This window comes from Pollachius pollachius, assembly GCF_949987615.1.
Source record: "Pollachius pollachius genome assembly, chromosome: 12".
Lineage (NCBI taxonomy): Eukaryota > Metazoa > Chordata > Actinopteri > Gadiformes > Gadidae > Pollachius > Pollachius pollachius.
In genome coordinates, this window is record NC_136945.1 from 10,699,462 (window position 1) to 10,719,044 (window position 19,583).

General features: G+C 43.9%; 1 protein-coding gene across 2 annotated transcripts; it reads right to left on the reverse strand.

Moving 5' to 3' along the window:
* Positions 1 to 10,384: 10,384 nt before the first annotated feature.
* tfap2c (transcription factor AP-2 gamma (activating enhancer binding protein 2 gamma)) lies at positions 10,385 to 19,191 on the reverse strand. Of its 2 annotated transcripts, XM_079747312.1 has the most exons (8): positions 18,750 to 19,191; positions 17,600 to 18,058; positions 17,288 to 17,339; positions 16,432 to 16,503; positions 15,319 to 15,541; positions 12,796 to 12,914; positions 11,015 to 11,156; positions 10,385 to 10,773 (listed from the first exon to the last, which is right to left on the reverse strand). In XM_079747312.1, exons 1-8 carry the CDS (start codon positions 18,795 to 18,797, stop codon positions 10,479 to 10,481), a joined length of 1,410 nt encoding a protein of 469 aa, XP_079603438.1. In that variant the 5' UTR covers positions 18,798 to 19,191; the 3' UTR covers positions 10,385 to 10,478. The 2 variants fall into 2 exon arrangements, with proteins under 2 accessions (XP_079603438.1, XP_079603439.1); XM_079747313.1 differs by lacking the exon at positions 16,432 to 16,503.
* Positions 19,192 to 19,583: the final 392 nt, after the last annotated feature.

Below are 19,583 nucleotides of genomic sequence, written 5' to 3' on the forward strand. Positions count from 1 at the left end.
TGATCAAGCACATTAACACTTTCACCCACACATACATGGGCAAAGGCACACACATCCACTCATTCCAATAGTTAGGGGTACTGTTTTTATTGCTTCTTCTTACGGTCTATTTAGAATATTACAACATTTGTGTATTCAACAACTTTATCCCTAGTTGTATGGTTCTCTCAAAGAACACAACACAAACGCATGAGAGGATCCCTGCTCAGCTTAATCAAACATATTTAAATCTATGTTTGCCTGGTCTGCTGCAACATCATGCAGACAGATTAGACAAACAGCCTGAAGACACGGATTCCATTCACCTGCACTTTAATCCATTACTTTACATTCACTTACAGTACAGTAACAACCACGAAGTTTAGCAACACCGTTGAGAACCATCCTCTCTCTCTCTCTCTCTCTCTCTCTCTCTCTTTCTCTCCCAGTCTCTCACCCATTCCCCCTGTCCTTTGTTTAGAGAGGAGGTACGCTGGCCTGACAGGCAGTTGCAGACACCTTTCGTCACCGTGCTCGCTCCTTGTCCTCAGAGCGCGGCAGCGTGGCAGGATGCCAGAGCAGGTCCTGTAAACACTGGCTTGCTTTCTCTGCGCCGCGTTTCCTACACAACAGCAGCGGGCAGGCAAACACACAGCGCAGTCATCGAGATCCTCCGCGGGTGTGTATGTGTGTGTGCGTGTGTCTGCGTGTGTGTGTGTGTGTGTGTGTGTGTGTGTGTGTGTGTTTGTGCGTGTCTGTGTGTGTGTAGGTTTCGGTGTGTGAGTGTGTGTTTGTGTGTATGAGAGTTTGTGTGTTTGTTAGTTTGTGTGTGTTTGTGTGTGTGTGTGACTGTGTGTGTATGAGAGAGTGTGTATGATTATGTATGTGTGTGCATGTGTGTTTGAGTGTGTTTATGAGTGTGTGAGTGGGTGTGTAGAAAAAGGGGTTATGTAAGGTAACATTCTGGTGATATGTGGTCAGTCTTTTAAGATATTATACGGCTCACTTAAATAATTATGGCATGCTAAACATAATTTATGTGTCGAAAACATCAATCTTGATAGACTTTTCATTGTTTTATGGACATTTTGTACTGTAGCCAATGGACTTTCAAACTTGATATAATCCTACCAAGAAGGTTTAAAGCTAAGCGCTAAAAGGCTTTCAAACTTCTTCCAAGAAACACAAGAAAAGAATCTCGTAAAATAATCTAAACTCACATTCCATCGGCAACGGTACCTATGCATAATAATCAGTAAGCTCAAATCATAAATCTCGGGAATAAATAAACAGCCTATTTTATCATTTCCACGAGCGCATCATCCAGTAGCCATGGAGCTGTCAAATGTGAAGTGATCCTTAGGAGTAGCCCCACTACTCGCCTGGAGGTGTATCCCCCCCCCCCCCCCCCCCCCCAGGGAAACGCTGTGCATCTCCAACTCTATACGCCGGCCCGGCACACTGCAGACAAGTCTGGACAGCTTTGTATCTCCCCCCTTTCGATAAACACAGGCAGGAAATGAATGTGGTTTTACAATGATTCACTCCATACTGGAAGCATTTGCTGTCAAAGAAATCCATTCAAGGCAGCTTTGGCTTCACGTGTTTACTATTTTCCCTTTTTCCCTCGTCAGATATGTATCTTTGTTTCATTTAGCAGTTAGCTTTGTTTTCGCATCTTTGCAGGGGACATGTTTGTTCCCTTAAAAAAAAGAGCCTCATAATGTTGACTTAGAGTAACGACTTAACTTTTACTTTAGTTTTTTGGAGTCAAGATTAAGTACACGATTAAGTATTTTTCTCTGGTGAAAACTAAATGAATACAATAAAACGGATGAAATAGAACCAATTTTTTTGACTGCCTCTCTACATATCTCTTGCCTCTCCCTCCGTCTCTGTCCCTCCCTCTCTCTCTCCCTTCTCTAATACTACAGCCTGACCCTTCCCCCCGCTGCTCTGCAGTGCAGAAGTCTGTATTTGTGCATTTTTCTGCTCTGTGCTATGCTATGGTTATTAGCACGGCGCCCTAAGAGCCCCCGGGGGGGCAGGGGTTCAACCATGCAGTACAGCTGGTTAGGGACTGTCGGTCGGACAGAGTAATGAGCCTTACCTTTAGCTGAACCAGAAAGGCTGGTGCCTTGCCCAGAGGCATTCTGCCTCTCCAGTGAGGACACGGAGATCCACACATGCGTGCACACACAGACGCACTGTACACAAAGAAATGTATATCTCTATATATTTATTTAATAATAACATATATTGTATACGTTTAATGGTATATCATTGACGCGAGGGGAGAGTGATTTAGTAAGGGACTTTCTGGGAAGGCTTGCGATGCAAATGCTTTGCGCTCAAGCATCTGGTCGTGAGGAAACACACATAACCGCAACAGGGGTCCCGGTCTCTGGTCCAATTTGCTCTGACCTAAGAAGCAACAAATAATTGATCAGCCACACCACATACCACAGTACTTACTGTGACTCCAGGGGTCCAAGAAAAGAGATATAAATGACACCATGTGATCTGGAAAACAATAAACGCATGTCCTTGCAACTATATAGCAACTATATAACTATGTCGCCCAACAGCCACAACCAGGGTCTCATGACGGCAGCACACAGGGGCTTCATCTCAACAAGCATGTGTCTGTGATGTCAGGGCTGCACTGACAAGGCACTTTAGTGCGGATCTCCCCTGTTTCGGCGGTGGCTCCTCGGTCTGCCGTGACATTCGTGGGGTGTACCATGTGACTCGGAAAGAAGTGAGAATGGACATTGATCATCTGCTGCTTTTCCAATGAGGCAAAGGATGATGCCATTCACACGTGCATAAAAATTATTGCTATTGTGTTATTGGTATGTTGTAAAATTCATTTTTAATACAATTATCACTCTCTCTCTCTCTCTCTCTCTCTCTCTATATATATATATATATATATATATATATATATATATATATATATATATATAATGAACATTAAAATAAACATTATAATCATGTATTTTTTTATAAATACCTTCCTTATTATATTTGTAATTTGCAAAGCTAAACAAATATCGGATATTGTTTTGAAGCACCGTGGACACTGCATCCATATTTGTTCAGGGTGGACCGTGGTAGGGGTAGACAAGCTGTCCCATGATGCACTGGAAGACCAGCAGGTGGTTCCTTACAGGATGCCAGCCCTCAAACTATGCTAATGTGAAGGATGGTCATGACTGTGGCATTAACCTCAACTACACCAGGATGGCCAATAGCACAGCTTCTTGGGAACCCGCCATGTGCTGCTTAAAGACAAACACTAAAGCGTTAGACAAAATCAATAATCCCCCATAATCCATCGTGACATTTACAATGACACAAATACATGAGAAATACAAATTTTACACCACCCTCATCTGTATCCATTTTGTAAACTGCAATAATATTTAATTTCCACTTAAGCCTTTAATAAAGGCAAAAACCAAGGCCTATACAAACCAGATGAAGAACATTAATTCTTGTAGTCTATTAGCTCTGTTAACGCTAACCTCTTCCGACGATAGCTACGTTCTGTATAGACTACTACAGCATGTGTTTACAGTGCTGTTGTTGACTGAGCAGCTTGTTCCAATTACTGTGTTCTGGGCTAGGTGAACAACACTCGCTTGTGTGTCCGTTAGACGACGAAGACCACAGATGCTTTTTATTTAGCCGAAGATGCGCTGCATCGTGCATCCTGTGTAATTTATATGTTTTTGTGTCAGGACAAATTAGACCTGAAAAGAGAAGAGAGGAGAGAAGTAAACGGAAAAGAGTTGGAGGGGGCAATGCAATATTTATTGTCCTGTCTTTTTAGCGGCAAATCACGGTTTTCATAAAAAAAAACTTGAGGAAGAAATGGCTGGCGGCTCTTGTAAGTGCTTTGCGTGATTTGAGGAGTAGTGGGGGGACGTCAGCAATGTGGCACGGACTGACAGAGCTAGCGAAGAGGAGCGAGTTCCCTGAGAAACCTTGACATCTGTTGTCTGTACCAAGACAGAAGGAGAGAAGGAGAGAGAGAGAGAGAGAGGGAGAGAGAGAGAGAGAGAGGGAGAGAAAGAGAGAGAGAGAGGGAGCGAGAGAGAGAGAGAGAGAGAGAGAGAGAGAGAGAGAGAGAGAGAGAGAGAGAGAGAGGGAGAGGGACAGGGAGAGGGAGAGAGAGAGAGAGAGAGAGGGAGAGGGACAGGGAGAGGGAGAGAGGTTTGCTGATTGGTGGTGGGGGGAGTGGGGGAGGTCTATTACAGTTATGTTCATAAGTACAGGCTGGACTGCGGGTTAATTGATTGAATCCGGGAGGGCCGGAAGGAGGGCAGGGAGGGGGGGAGGAGACGGAGCGGGGGGGGGGAAGGGGGTCTCTCTGGGCAAAGCGGGGGGAGGAAGCAGCGCAGGCCACCACATTCCCACAGGATGAGGACAGAGTGGAACAAAAAAGGAAAAGAACAACACACACACGCACACACAGAAACAAAACAAAAAAACCAACAGAACAAAGACGGGAGAGAGAGAAGAACCAACAACAGTGAGTCACACTGCCCCAGTGGTTCCCTCTCCTCTCGTGCCTCGTCCAGTCTCTCCTCCGTCCAACCAACCCCACCAAGTACACCACACACACACACACACATATTAACATGCATACACAACCACACCTACATGCACACAGACAAACACACACACACACACATAGACACACACACACACACACACATAGACACACAAACACACACACACATAGACACACACACACACACACACATAGACACACATACACACACACACACACACAGACATGTATACACACACACACAAACACACATGCACGCGCACACACACACGTGCACACACACACACACACACACACACACACACACAGAGCCTCAGCCCCAGACTAGCTTCGTCCTTGTAATTTAGATTAATTTCTTCCACATTTTCCACAGGGATTAGGCTCAAGACCCCTCCATACCCTCCCCCCTCACCCCTCACCCCTCCCCCCTCCCCCCTAACCAATTGCCCCACAACCCCCCTCCAACCCCTCCGGCCCCCTGTTTGTGTTTACCCTCCACTCTTTTCCACTTCCTACTTTAGGCTCCTACCTACTCTTCATAATGTCGGCGCCCTCGTTGATCCTTCCATAAGCACACGCACGCAAACACACACACACACACACACACACACACACACACACACAAACAGAAAGGTGGCAGCCTCTTGAACATCGTTCCGGTGTCTCTCAATAAATTCTCTGTAAAAACAGAAATAAAACTTTAAAAGTAATCTCACGTCATATTTTCATCCCTTTTGTTTGTCTTTTCAATTCGAGCATTGCAGGGGATGCCTCAACGCCTGGTCGCTGCTGCTGCTGCACAAGAAACCACTCTAACGAACATGACTTGTGACTGGTGACATGGGATGTGGAGACCGCGTCCTTACTCATAAAGTGGTTTCAGCGGCGAGTAGCGCGGCAAGCAACGATTAGAGCAACTGCAAATGAGCACTAATGTACACCAGATTGAGGAGGCATTTGTTGAAAGGAAGTGAGCTAAATGGCCAGGGCGAAAATGAGCTAAATACCTGGGAACATGGCAGCACATGGCATACGTATTGGATGTACAGCATGAACACTGCGCTTGTGTGTGTGTTAGTGTGTGTGGACACTGTGTATATATGTTTGTTTGTATGTTTGTTTGTATGTATGTGTATGTATGTATGATTATACGTATGTATGTTTGTTTGTTTATATTTATCTATGTACAGTATGTAATTATTTTAGTTTGCTTGTATGAATGTATTAATGTATATATATATATATATTTACAGTATGTATGTATGCATGTAGGTATGTATTATGTCTGTATGAATTTATGTACAGTATGTATTTATGTATGTTTATATGTAAGTGTGTAAATATGTACATATGTATGTTTGCATGTATGTATAATGTATGTATGTATGTATTTGCTTCCTCTTCATCTGCCAGACGGTCGATTTCCTTCATGTGTTCCTAAACAACCTTCTACTAATGAAGCAAAGTAAAAACACACTGTTTGGATGCGTCATGTGACCCTCTGTGACCTCCGTAGGGTGGTCACGGAGGCAGTCAGAGCTGGAACCGCAGAGGATACCAGCTCCAGGATCAAGAGATGACAAGTCGCCTAGGTCAACACCATGACATCAAAAGATGATATATATTTATATATATATATGATATATTAGCATGTCAGATAGAAAAAAATGAAATTTTAAATGAAAGCATGAGACTTGTTTAAAAAAAACACACCTGTATCAGTAAGCTGAGCAAGTCGAAGCCTGCATTCGAATGTAATATTTTTGCCTTTTTTTTAATTTATTAGGTGTGTCTAGCGAGAAGTGGTGACTCACAAGGTCCCACCGTTGAGAGAGAGAAACCTGTGTGCGTTTGTGTGCATTTGTGTGTGTCTGCGTATGTGTGTCTGTATGATTGTAGGTGTGTGATCTGCTCCACATTTACAGTATGGTGGCTGTGAGGAATATGTTACAGGAAAATAAAGGACAGTATCATCGTAATCTTGCGTAGTCGTTTCATGAATTGGAACATGACCTTTAGAGTTGGAGCTTTAGTACACTAAAGCCCTGTTTCACCACTCACACGTAAGCTGCAGTAGATACTGGATACTTACATACTCATTGTGAGCTGCAAAGTCAAATTGCCTACAGTGACTTGCAAGTGCATATTAGGCGCTCCGTTGCATTCATTTTGAGGTGAAACCGGATAAACTAGATCACCATCGCGCCCATCACTCTTCAGGGGTATTAAGGACTTATTAGCGAAACCAGACGTGGGTATCAGTGCAGGGCTTTACAATCACAATGTGAACAGCCTTATTATACTTTAAGGATAATAATTAAATTTGGGCTTAGTGTTAACTTCGTATATGTCTTCAGTGCCGACGCACCGCTGAGGAAGTGAGGTGATTTAAACGTTAACTCAGCCAAGATGACCATATGAAAGACAAAACCTAGCTCCTATCTGCAGACAATTAGAAATGTGGAAGTGAAAACAGAATCCGCTCACGGCTACAGGTTCATCACAAAGCACTGCTACGGAGCGACACACACTGACACGATAGGTGGCCCTCGGAGAGAGAGAGAGAGAGGGAGAGCGAGACAAACAAACAACAGTAAGGAACGTCAATGACTTCAGACAAAATGTCACAGACGCAAAGCTCTGTGTCTCAACCACGTCCAACCGGTCATCAAAGGCTCGTCCCTCTCACTTCTCTTCCCCGGCTCGCGCCTCCTGATACCTCCAGCTGCACGACAACGCCTCATCTTGTCACCACCTCCTCTCAGTCTTCGTCCACTTCCTCCTCGCGCCCCCCCCCCCCCCCCCTCGTCCGACTCCACCTTGTCTTGTCACCTCCTCCTGCAACACCTCCTCCTCCTCTCCCTCACCTCCTGCTCCTCCTCCTATTATCTCCTCTCTCAGCACCCTGAGTGAGCCGGGCTGAGCAAGCGAAGGCAGTTAGAGCTAACCGCTGGCCGCGGTGCAACAAGCCATAAACCCTGACAGGTCTGGTTAGACAGGTTCTGCAGAGCTGGGGGGGGGGGGGGGGGGGGAGAGCTACCAAAACAACCTGAGTATGACACACTCCACTCAGATGCAGGTGCTTCCGCCGCCTCCTCCACCACCTCCTCCTCCTCCTCCTCCTCCTCCTTCTCCTAACAGAGGCAAACCTGGGTCTCTGGTGGACACTAGTGCTGCGTCTGCAGAGGTTTCTACACAGAGACGCCGTGGGGGGGGTGGAGGGGGACTAAGAGAGATGAAAGGGCTTGAGTATCATTGGAGTATCATCGGATGTATGTGCTGACAGTTTGGCACATCAACACAATATGTGTGTTATGTTCTAAGTTCAGTGGAACTTTATACCGGTCTTGTGAATGCCGTATATATATACTGTGCAGCTTTTAATTAACCCCCCCCCCCCCCCCCCCCCCCCCCCCCCCCCCCCCCCCCCCAACAGAATATCAGTTCTGTGTCCCAGCGCAAACATGCACTTACGTGTCTGGGGCTCCAGCAGTTGGAGTGGAGAGAGCTGCATAAAGAGCTTCTGTTGTGTGTTCCTCAAACACAAACAAAGAAAGGTGCACAGCATTAGCAGGGATGGGCTTCACAAGTGGTGATTAAGCAATCTTGCCTGACATGTTAAGTCCATCCAAATTGTGTAACCGTCTTTATCTCGCTGGCACATCAAAGCTCTTGACCTTTGCGGGCTGCGAAAATGCATCGTGTGACCTTACACTCTTGACGTCAGGTGTGTGTCCTTGTGTGTGTGTGTGTTGGGGGGGGGGGGGATTGATAACATGCTAGAATACACCTGTTGAGAGGACACGCACAGGTAACCATCAATAAACAACACAAAATAGGAAGCCTTGGCCATGAAAAGTATACCCATGAATACAGAACATGACATGTGTTTATTTTTCTTTGCTTTTGTTTGCAACTCTGTGGCAATTGCTCAAATCACTTGACCTGTTTTTTGCCTCTCAGCTGAAGAAAGAGCAGATAATGGAGGCCACTGTTTCCATGGCTGGTATTAATAGGAAGATCTTCCAACACATGATGGTCATCTGTGAAGCGCTGCTAACAAAAGGATTACACAGCTCTGCTCCTAGCCAATAGCAAAGGGAAGGGTAAGGCACGATTTAAGGGCTCGAGTCTGGATGTGTTCATGCGTGTGTGTGTGTGTTTGTGTGTGTGTGTGTGTGTGTGTGTGTGTGTGTGTGTGTGTGTGTGTGTGTGTGTGTGTGTGTGTGTGTGTGTGTGTGTGTGTGTGGTTTGTATGTATGTGTGTGTGTCTGTGTGTGCGTGTGTGGGTGTGTGGGTGTGGGTGTCTTTGTGTGTGTGTTTGTGGGGGCTGGTGTGTGTGTGGGTGGTGTGCGTGTCTGCACGTGTGTATGGGTGTAAAACAAATTCACAATTTCCCAGAATCACACAATCAGGGTTGGGTCTTTTATTCGTTTTTTTTCCTGTTATATTTAAAATGTTTTTTTTCTTACACATTTTCAAAAAAGCATATAATAACCACTTTCTAATCTTGACGTGATAAAAAACTAACCCATTTATAAAAGTTGAACACATCATAAAAAGTGAAGCCAGACACCCAAATGAAACCAGTATATACACAACCCATTAAATTACAACATAAATTAGAAAGTATTTACATTCAGGAAAGACAATGGATAAAATCCTATGTTTGTGTTTCAATATTGAATTAAAAACGCTTTTTTTTTCCAAAAGAAAGGAATATTTACATTTACACAAACATTCTCACAACATACATGCTGGAAGGATTGAATTGGCTTGTGGTTGTTGGATATACAACATGGAAGTGTTCAGTACTAAGGGATACCTAACATGGTAGCACACCCAACATCTATGCAGTCTTACAAAGAGGTTTCTTGATTAAGTAAAAATAAAAGTATTGCTATGCTTTATAAATCAAATAAACACTGAAAGGGCTCACATTCTTCTCTCCTTATATCATACCATGACCGACAGTAAGAGGCAGACGAACATGTCATTAACTCCATAACTTTTATTAAAGCCTACAAAAGCGATATCCGAGCGGACTCCCAATGACGACTCACAATAACACTGGACCCGTTTCAGAGTCTTTGTATTTTTTTAAGGAAAAAAAAAGAGCGAAAACTAATCAGATTTTCATCTCTGGTTTTTTCCCATATAAAAGGAGTCTTTTTTGAAAATCCAGTGGGATCCGACCACTGCGGAAGACACACAGGAAATCAGTGGATTTGCCTCCAGACAGGGTGAGCAGTGGTGGGAGACGGGGGGGAGAAGGGGGGAGACTGGGGGGATGCATAGAGGAATTCACAGACATGGCCGACATGGTGACTCCTCAAAAGAAATGGTTTCCTCTAGGGAGAAGAAAGACAACGACAAAGTCTGCATTCTCTCTCTCTCTCTCTCTCTCTTTTTTCTCCCTCCTTTGGACAGCATAACCCCGTTCTTATGTCTGTGGCGTCAGTGTCCCGACCGCACAGCCACTGTTTTCCTCTTTCCTTGGATGTGTAAAGTCTGTGTATCTTTTTAGTTTTTTTTTTGATGGTGGTTTGGGTTGGTTTAAACTCTAAGCAGAAAGCAGGAAGTCCGTGAACCATTCAGCACCAGTCGCCTCACTAAAATGACTCAGTTTAAACACAGTGTGAACTCAAAAGGATGACACTCCAATACTCCAATACATCAAAACTAAAAAAGCTGTTTTCATAAAACCACAAAAAAGGACCAACCCAAAAACAATACTATATGGGGAACATGTTTTTTTTTTTCAATCGTCCAGACATTCTAGGGAACAAGAAAGTAATAGGTAAGAGTCGATTTAATCTCCTCTTATTTCTTTTTTTTCTGGGGGCAAGACAGCGAGAGACATAGAGAAAGAGAGAGAGGGAGAGAGAGGGAGGATTCTCTTTGCCTGGAGGTTCTCTCATTTCCTGTGCTTCTCCATTTTGTCGGTGGATTTGCCGCCGCTGTCGGAGGATCCCTGGGTGTCGCTGCCGGAGCTCAGGTACATCTTGTCCACCTGCTTCAGGGCCTCGTTCAGGTAGTTCTGCAGCGAGGTCATGGCGGCGCAGATGGCGGGCGAGCCGAAGCCATGGGTGATGAGGCTGAAGTGGGTCAGGCAGCCCTGGATGCCCGGCTCCAGGATGGGTGCCGGCCGAGAGTTGCCCAGCGGTGAGCGGTCTTGGGTCAGCAGGTCGGTGAACTCCTTGCAGATCTGCCTGAAAGAGGAGGTCAAAACAACACAGCATGAGACTGAGACGCAAACTGGGTTTTAAAATCATGAAACCACAAAACGTTCACAAAACAATAGTTAGAAGGTGGATTGAATATGCAGATGGCTCCAAAGCATATCAACCTGCATGTTTGCTTGATTATTGTGATCATTATATACTTTTTTGTTGCTATAAGCAAAAGATGCAGGCATTTTGTTTGTAGAGTTACTGAGAGCTGGAAACTTACTTGGCTGCGAGGAGCATGTTTTTGCGAGAGTTGACTTCGTTACGCTCCACATGAGGTCTGCCCAGATAATCAGCTATGGCTTTTGCCGGGAACTCAGTCTCACACACGTATCCAAAGTCTCTTGCGAGATGAACAGCTTCACCTAATGAAAAAAAGAACCGATGAGAATTGAGAAAATGCGTTTAAACACAGAGAGATAAAATGAAGCCTAGAAAAGATAAATATACTTCTGCAAACTCAATTGTTTCTAGAACAACACTGAGTTCTGCACTGTGAGGGAAACTTGTGAGAAACCACAGCTGATACCGGAAAGAAATAATTAAGAAGACTACATATGACCGGATGTGTGACTGAATTAATGAATGAACACATGAATAAACTGAGAGTAATTAGACAGAACCAGACCATAAGCTATTAAGAGGAGAGCTAAGTGCCTGGCAACAACGCAGACAAAATACCGATGTCATTAATTTGGGCGCTGTACAACAGTAGATAGCAAGGCTATTTTGATGTCCAACCAAATGCACACACATACACACACACACACGCACACACAGACAAATGCACACACGCACACACACCCAAACTCAAGCACAACCAACCACAAACACATAAGCACACATTCATAAGGCGGCATTCATGCACATCAAGAGAAGCAGTTGAGCAACACGCTTTAATCAGCTGTGCTCAACTCTCTAGCTCAAGGGAGAGTGGAGGTCGGTGGGGGGGGCTGCTGCTTGTGAGATGAATATGAATATAATATGAATAAATGAATGAATGAATATACATCCCCCCTCCCGCACCCCCCTCTCCCCCCAACAATCTTTGGTGCGACTTCACTTGCATGGTCATAATAGGCTTATGCGAATAAATGCAAAGGCTGCCCTCGGCGCCTGCATGGCGTATTGATGGACGCGTGTGCATCACTGGCTGGACTGCAGCCGCACAAGCTTTAAGGTCAGCGCAGCCTCTCGGCCAAGTCATACGCCAGATAACAAGCCTTAATACAGCTTTAAAGGTCTCTAAATAATATGGGCCCCAAGTCATTCTCCTGCTCAGAACCATCGGTCCGTTTTATGAAGATTAGACATGCATAGGGGAAGAGGGAATATTCATGTTGAGCCCGAGGGCAGGTGGCTGTGATTAAAGTGATATTACCACCGAGCCGATGTGCAGTGGAGCTCTGACGAAGCTTCCCCCGTTGTTAGCGGCTAACAGACGTGGTGTTACATCAAACATCCCCGCTATATTGTGCTGTACTGTATGAACAATCCGGGACATACATTATGAACGAAGTCAGACGGGAGGCCCTTTTTAATCAAGTGACTCACACCCTCCTTACTCCTCACTCCTCAGGTAGGCTGTATTACCCAGAAATGTTCATGTTCAAAACCTGGCATCGGTGCAAAGCAAAAAACGTTATTTGCTCTAAGCTATTCCTCCTGGTAGGCCTTCCGCAGAGTAAAATAAAGCAGAATGCCCCACAGCGAGTCACACGCGATTATGCAAGCTCTGTCTTCGATAGTCAAAGACAAGAAGCACCCAGCACCACGCCTTCAAAGTGCAGCCCGATCCACCGTAACTCAAAACAACGTGACTCACGGGAATCTCCATGGATACAGCTGATACCAAAGGAACTTAAAGCCTAGTCCCGATGCACTTTTAAGTGTGAATCTTGCAATGGAATAAAAAGGTCCCTGCACACATGATGTTCGCCCAGCTCAACAACAGTGCAGCGGGCAGCATTCCAACAACAGAGAGCAGAGCTCTGGTCCCCGTACCTTCGACTAGTGCGGTGAGCAGGGTCACGTTAGCCGCTTTCCGCCGGCCGGCTGGCAGGTTGAGGCCAATCTTGTCCAGCTTCTCCCTCAGAGAACGCCCTCCGTTTTTTGACTTGGCCCTGCAGAGATGGAAGAAGAGGGGGAAGACAACATGTTGTTCAGTGATTGATAATGATTGATTTTTATTACAGAGAGGTAGTCGTATAAGATGGACAGAGAAGGATAAATGGACAGACAGATGGACAGGCAGACAGATGGACAGAGAGAGGGGAAGCATTGTAGAATAACTGCAACCTTTAAGCTTTTCATTATTTATAAGGTATTGTTCATTCTCTGCATTGTTAATACTCAGTCGGAAGCATTTCATAATCGTTAAAAAAAGTATTATTTAGATAATGAGATAATCGTTGAGAAATTCGCTTTAAAAGCGTAATCTGATGATTAACACATTATTTAGGAGGTTTTACATAGTAATGCTTAGCAAACACTTGAAAATGCTGCCAATCGTGATTTGTTCACAGAGTTAGAAAGCATTAGTTAAGTACTTTTGTGTGAGGTAACCTCAAGTGAGGATTATCCATACCTTACAAAGCATTTATAATGTACATATAACGGGGGAATTTAATAATTAAGGTACTTAGAAAGCATCATGTAAGACTTTTGTGGAAGTTCAATTAAAGTGAGGTGCCTCACTAAGAGTGTCATGATTTAAAAACTGGAACTGCGTCAGGTACCATTGCAGCATTACCAGATAAAAAGTAGTAACAAGAAGTAAGTCATAGATAATCCTCAATTTAGGACTAAAACACTTTCCAAATGCTTTCTTACTACCTGAACAAATTTGAATTGCAGCATTATTAATTGTTTACAAAGTCTGTTTTATTAACACATTGTAAATAGTTTTTAAAAATAATCAGCTTAAGGTTTACAATGCTTTATAAATGATAAATTCACTATTTACTAAAAGTTTCTTACTGCTGCACAGTTATTATAAAGTGCTACAGACAATAAGACGGACAAATAGACTGACAGTCAGATAGAGAGACAGAAAGACAGATTGATTAATAGATAAATACAAAGATGGAGAGATAGATACACAAATAGTTTGTCAGTGCAGTTTCTGGCAGATATATAAAGAGACAAAGTCACTACCACTCCCAGCTATCAGTCCAATCTCCTGAGTGTATTGTGCTTAGAAACACTGGGGCAGAGCCTCGCCCAGAGCCGTCATCCCTGAAGGAACTCACATCATACATTCAAGAAACCATATAAATCGAATGCAAACAAACTCTTTGCCGCTGACACACACAGACACGCACAGACACACACACACACACACAGCCACATACACACATGATTGCACGTGCACATACATACTGGAACACTGGAAATCCCTTCTTGCCATTACCAATTTGGTTTTCCGCATGACTGACAGAGCTATCCCCCGACCCCCCCACTATCGTCGTGGTGGGGGACAGAGGGAGCTTCTTCTGGGGGGGGGGCAATACACACACACACACACACACACACGCACACACACTAACACCCTTTTCTCTTTCCCCCCTCTCTGCTACCCACATACCCCACCGTGATGACCTACATTAAAACTACCCAGATTTGTGTCAGTGTGTGTGTCTGTGTCTGCGTGTGTGTGCTCATGTGCGTGTCACTATTTTTTACATATTTTTCATAAGGAAACACAAGGGAAGTGTCAAACCTGCACTCCCAGCACAATAAGAACCTCTGAACCAAGCCAGAACACTGAGGGTCGGAAACCTACCCCCCCCCCACCGTGAGGACGGGCCAGCCTCATCTGACACCAAAACGAATGAAAGTACACAGAGAAAGCCCTGCTTGGCTTGATGCAGCGCTGCTTTGATGTAAACAAGCCATCCCAAAAGAATACAAGGAGAGACAAAATTGCAGAACACACAAAAGTACGTTGCGAACCGCCACAGACAAAAGTGATGAGCCAGAGAAGATAAGCTGCACTATGCTTCAAGTGAAAAGAATCATTTTCCCCAACTGCATTGAAATAAAGTGTTCAGAACAGGAAAATAACTTTTTTACTTAACATTTAGATCTGATCTCTAATATAACAGAGTTTAACTCTAATTTGGACTATTAATTTACCATTAAAAGTAACTAAACAACACTTCTAGCAAAGCTGTTGTTGCTAGCAATGTTCCTTCAAACTACCGAACCAGCATTTGCCATTATTACTTTAGTCAATCTGTATCTACAACTACAGAACAATCGTTGTCATTACAACCAAATATTTATACAACAACATCGAAACAACTAGGTCGGTCAAGAGAAAGAAAACATGTTTTTTCAGAACATTTGTTTCCAACGTGTTTCCATTCGAGGGAAAGGATACGATGAACGAATGACTGAGATGATTGTCTCCAAGGACGGTGGGCTGAAATCTGGCTCATCTCAGCCACAACAACAACAACATCAACAACATCAACAGCAACAACACATGAGTCAGTGAGTGAGACAGTGAGTCTGAACTCTGACCTGCGCAGGACTCCCCCGAGCAGCGAGGCGTTGAGGCACTCTGGGGGCGAGAGGCGGCGCTGCACCTCGGCCACGGTCACCTTGTACTTGGAGGTGGAGCTGAGGAGTGAGAGGCGGCCGGGCACGGAGCAGAACACCTCGGTGGGGTTGGACACCATGCCCAGCAGGGAGTCCTTCTGGAAGGGCAGGCCCAGCGCGTTGCCTTTGGGCAGGGCAACGGGACCTAGAGAGATGGACAACCAAAAGCGTTTAGGTGATAGACTTCCCCAGGGTTCCCTTGAGAAGGTAGCAGTTCTATTAGTTATATCTAGAACTGACTATGTTTCTAACTGTGAAGCGAGATAAGTAAGTAATGGATCGTAGTTCCTGCGATGGGGAATGCAGCGTGAAGAAGGAACGTGTTTTTGGTTAATTAAAATAGCCTGACCAGGGAAGTTTCTGTCTCCATTTTGTCCATTGTTGTTTACATTGGTATATGCTGCACAATTCCAACATTAAAAGCGTTGTTGATTTTGTAGAAACAATAGTTATATCGACTGCTGTGTCTGTGTTTCTTTAAAACATAAATGAGTCCTGCACTGGAAAAACTGTGTCCATCAATCTTTTGGAGATTTATGGTTTCCAAGCAAAGAACTCCTGATGTTTGAAGAGCTTAAATTCCATCGTTACACACAAGCATTCACTCAATCACACACGACGAAGACACACACACACACACACACACACACACACACGCACACACACACACACACACACACAAAAGTCGCCCTTATCTAATCAACCGCACAAAACCATGCTTTTTTAACTTCACCTGATCCGTAGGCCATATTTAATAATTAAATGTATTCAGTCATTCAACCCTACTTTTCAGATCCCAGTGTCTGTGTGTGTATGTGGGTGCATGCATGTCCACACATATGTGTGTTTGTGTGTGTGTGTGTGTGTGTGTGTGTGTGTGTGTGTGTGTGTGTGTGTGTGTGTGTGTGTGTGTGTGTGTGTGTGTGTGTGTGTGTGTGTGTGTGTAAACTTTAACCATACACCGACAAGATCACTTCACAAACAAACAACAACAACAGCGCACACTAGAACAACAGCAGCTGTCTTGGTCCTCACCCGCGAGAATGCCCCCCTGATAATATGTCCTCTGTAAGCGATCGAGGTTCCTGCCCCCTCGCAAGCCTAATACTGAGACAAAAATCACGCAAGCAAGGCAAATGAGATGAGCAAGCAGTTGATGTGTCCCACAACAAACCGGTCGTCTATGTATCCATGAGCATATCTATTAATCTACGTCTACATCTACCTCGTCAACTCAAGTTTTCCTATGGACATTTCATATTTGCAGTTTTAATGACAACACATTCCCGGCAAATATTCCTCCAGCCCAGTTTAGTTCATGTCGTGACGGGAGTGTTGACTAGTCCATGACATGCACAGCCCGATGCCACACCCCGCCAGAAGCTGGTTTTGCAACGTTGCAAGCCATGCTTCCAGGTTTCAGCTACAAAATGGCCATCTCGGCCGACCTTAGGATTAGCCAAGGCTTTTCCCCCTTGTATTCATAGAGACAGTGCAGCGAGTTTGCTCCACATTCAAGATCTTGTTGTCAGAACAGGCCTTTCCTTTCAAACACCTTTGACATAGACTCTGGATCAAGCTGAGCTTAGTTAAAGTGCATCTAGTGGCTGTGAGGATTAGCATGTGCAGTGTGAGCACAGATAGCTATATACCTATACACTGCTGCTGTCTTTCTCTCCGACTGGAGGTTCAGACCCGCCACGATACAAATACTAATCAAGATCTTTAGTTATGGATTGTGGAAGTATTGTTATTGTGTTATTATCCTTGCAATACATTGTCTGTTTCTACTCATTCAGCGATAATCAAGTGTACATAAACCTTCTGGTAATTTCCCAAAACACGTACATGTTTGGAAGTTTAGTAAATGTAATCATAGAAATGAACTCACCTTTTTTAATTACTGTCTGGTCTGCCATTATAATACTGTGGTCATCTACATGCTGATAAAAACAAAACACAAGTACGATTTTGGAATTATTCGTAAAATCCCAATAACTGTTAAATATTATTAGTTAGACAACATTTAACTTATAATAATAATAAAAATAATAATAATAATAATAATAATAATAATAATAATAATAATATATTTATAACATATAGATCTATGCATACACAACATTTACATATTTGTATTAACTACGTCGCTTGCCTCTATCACTACGTCACTTTGCTACATTTTCTTATTAAAATAGCTCACCTGGACATCCTCTAGCCCATGGCCCATTTCGTGCATCCCCATGTTATCGCCAATCACCGAAGAATCCAGGTTGTGTACGTGTGCAGACAGCAACTCCGGCCGTCGGAAACCTTCTCTCCTGATCCCCGAGGAACCGCCTTCCAGGCCCAGTATCTGACTGGCCAGACCGCTGCGGGGATGCGTCCCCAGGCCCTCCTGACTCTGACGACCGGGCCACGACTGCTGCTGGTTCGACGACTGGGACTGGTGTATGGAGTTGATGTTGAACGGGTCGATGTGGGAATAAGGGTCGCTGGATTGTGGGTATGAGATGGGCTGGTAGGGCGGTGGGAAATACGGGGGCTGAAAGTCTGAGCCAGCCGAGTGTGAGAGTGAGGGGGACGGGCTGTACAGGTGCTGACTGACGGCTGGCAGGTGGGGCAGCCTCGGGTTGCCGTTGCTGCTGCCATCGTGTCTTTCCTGAAACAAGAGGAAGAATGTTTGATAAAAAGTAGGCCTACTTCAAATGTGTCGACGACATGGCTGGCACTGACCTACAGCAACTTTAAAATCGGACCCCTGTTCTTAACAGGCACAAATATTGACAAAATAGGCCGAAACTTTTTAAATTAATATAATTTAATAAATGCCTAAAGTATTACGATTGTTATATTATTAATATTAATAATAATATCTATATTGTAATTATCATCATTATCATATTATTATTATTGCAATTATTATGAATTTTATTGGGATAATAATTGTTAATAGTATTATTGATATTAATAATAATCACAATCATAATAATAATAATAATCATAATAATAACAATAATAATAATAATAATATAATTTATGTTGGTCCTGAATTAAAAGCTTAAGTAGACCTGGTTCTGTTCCTTACTGTCTGTGGACACATGAGAGAGAGGCCATATCTCCTTCAATTGCAGTTAGATTTTTGGTGCTGTCAAATCCTTGCAGGCTCTCTTCTCCACAACTCCACATTATAAACGGTGGATTTATATTATTTCCACTATTTTGGCCTAATTCCCAAACACATTCTTCGTTTCAGACGAAGGCGAATCCATGCTTCTGGTTCGTTTTGAGCGGTTGTTACAACATGTCATTCAGTAAGACGTGCATTTCTCATTCCCACCATCCAAACCTACCTCGCAGTCATCCTCATATTTCACGTTGTCTGCCAGTTTCCACAACATTGTTACTGACAGAAAAAAACGACCTCAGCGAAACAAAAAGTATTTAAAAAATATATGTCAGCGAGTTAATCCAAGAGCCCAACGAAACGCTTCCTGGAAATCATGTAAACACACTCTGGTATACGGATCGTTTGGAGCGATCGAAGAGGAACAATGACTGACGGGACGTCCGAAACAGGTCGTCTGTTCAGGCAGCTTACAGACATAGGTCTGCTCAGGAACTAGGAGAGGAAAAGAGTTACTGTGTGAGCCCAGTATCTCCACCCGATAAGATAGACGTGGTCGTGTACTGGATACGAGGTTCAGGCGTCCCCATATAAGAAGCTCGACTCCCTCTTTCGGACAAAGTCGTGATGTTCAGTCCGACGATCAAGACTCCAAGTCCTCCATGTACTCTGTGAGCCCTGGTGCAGCGTGGGCAGAGGCTCCTACTGTAGGTATATTTATGGGGGCGTCACCACTCTGTGATGATGTCATTGAAAAATGAAAATGAAAAACCGTGTCGATTGGTTATCGCCTGACGAGCGGGCCAATAAACGGCCTGTCCGCCTGCACGTCGGAGCGCGAGAGTCGACGCATGTATTTATCATGAGTGGAGACAGGGAAACATAAAGGCATGCTGTCGTAAAAGGGGGTGGATAGCAGTTATTATTAGGAATTTGTATCCTACTCTTATTATTATTTTAAAGAATACTATTATTATCACAATTGTTTTTATTATTTTTATTATTATTATTATTATTATTATTATTATTATTATTATTATTATGTTATCAATCGTATAGA

Bases quoted from the DNA above. Each gene is read 5' to 3' on its own strand.
- tfap2c (XM_079747312.1), bottom strand. From the start codon at position 18,797: ATGTTGTGGAAACTGGCAGACAACGTGAAATATGAGGATGACTGCGAG. The intron at 18,059-18,749 runs GTAGGTTTGGAT...CTCTTGTTTCAG, and splicing joins AATATGAGGATGACTGCGAG to GAAAGACACGATGGCAGCAG. The intron at 16,504-17,287 runs GTGAGTTCATTT...TTTTTGTCTCAG, and splicing joins CCAGACAGTAATTAAAAAAG to TATTAGGCTTGCGAGGGGGC.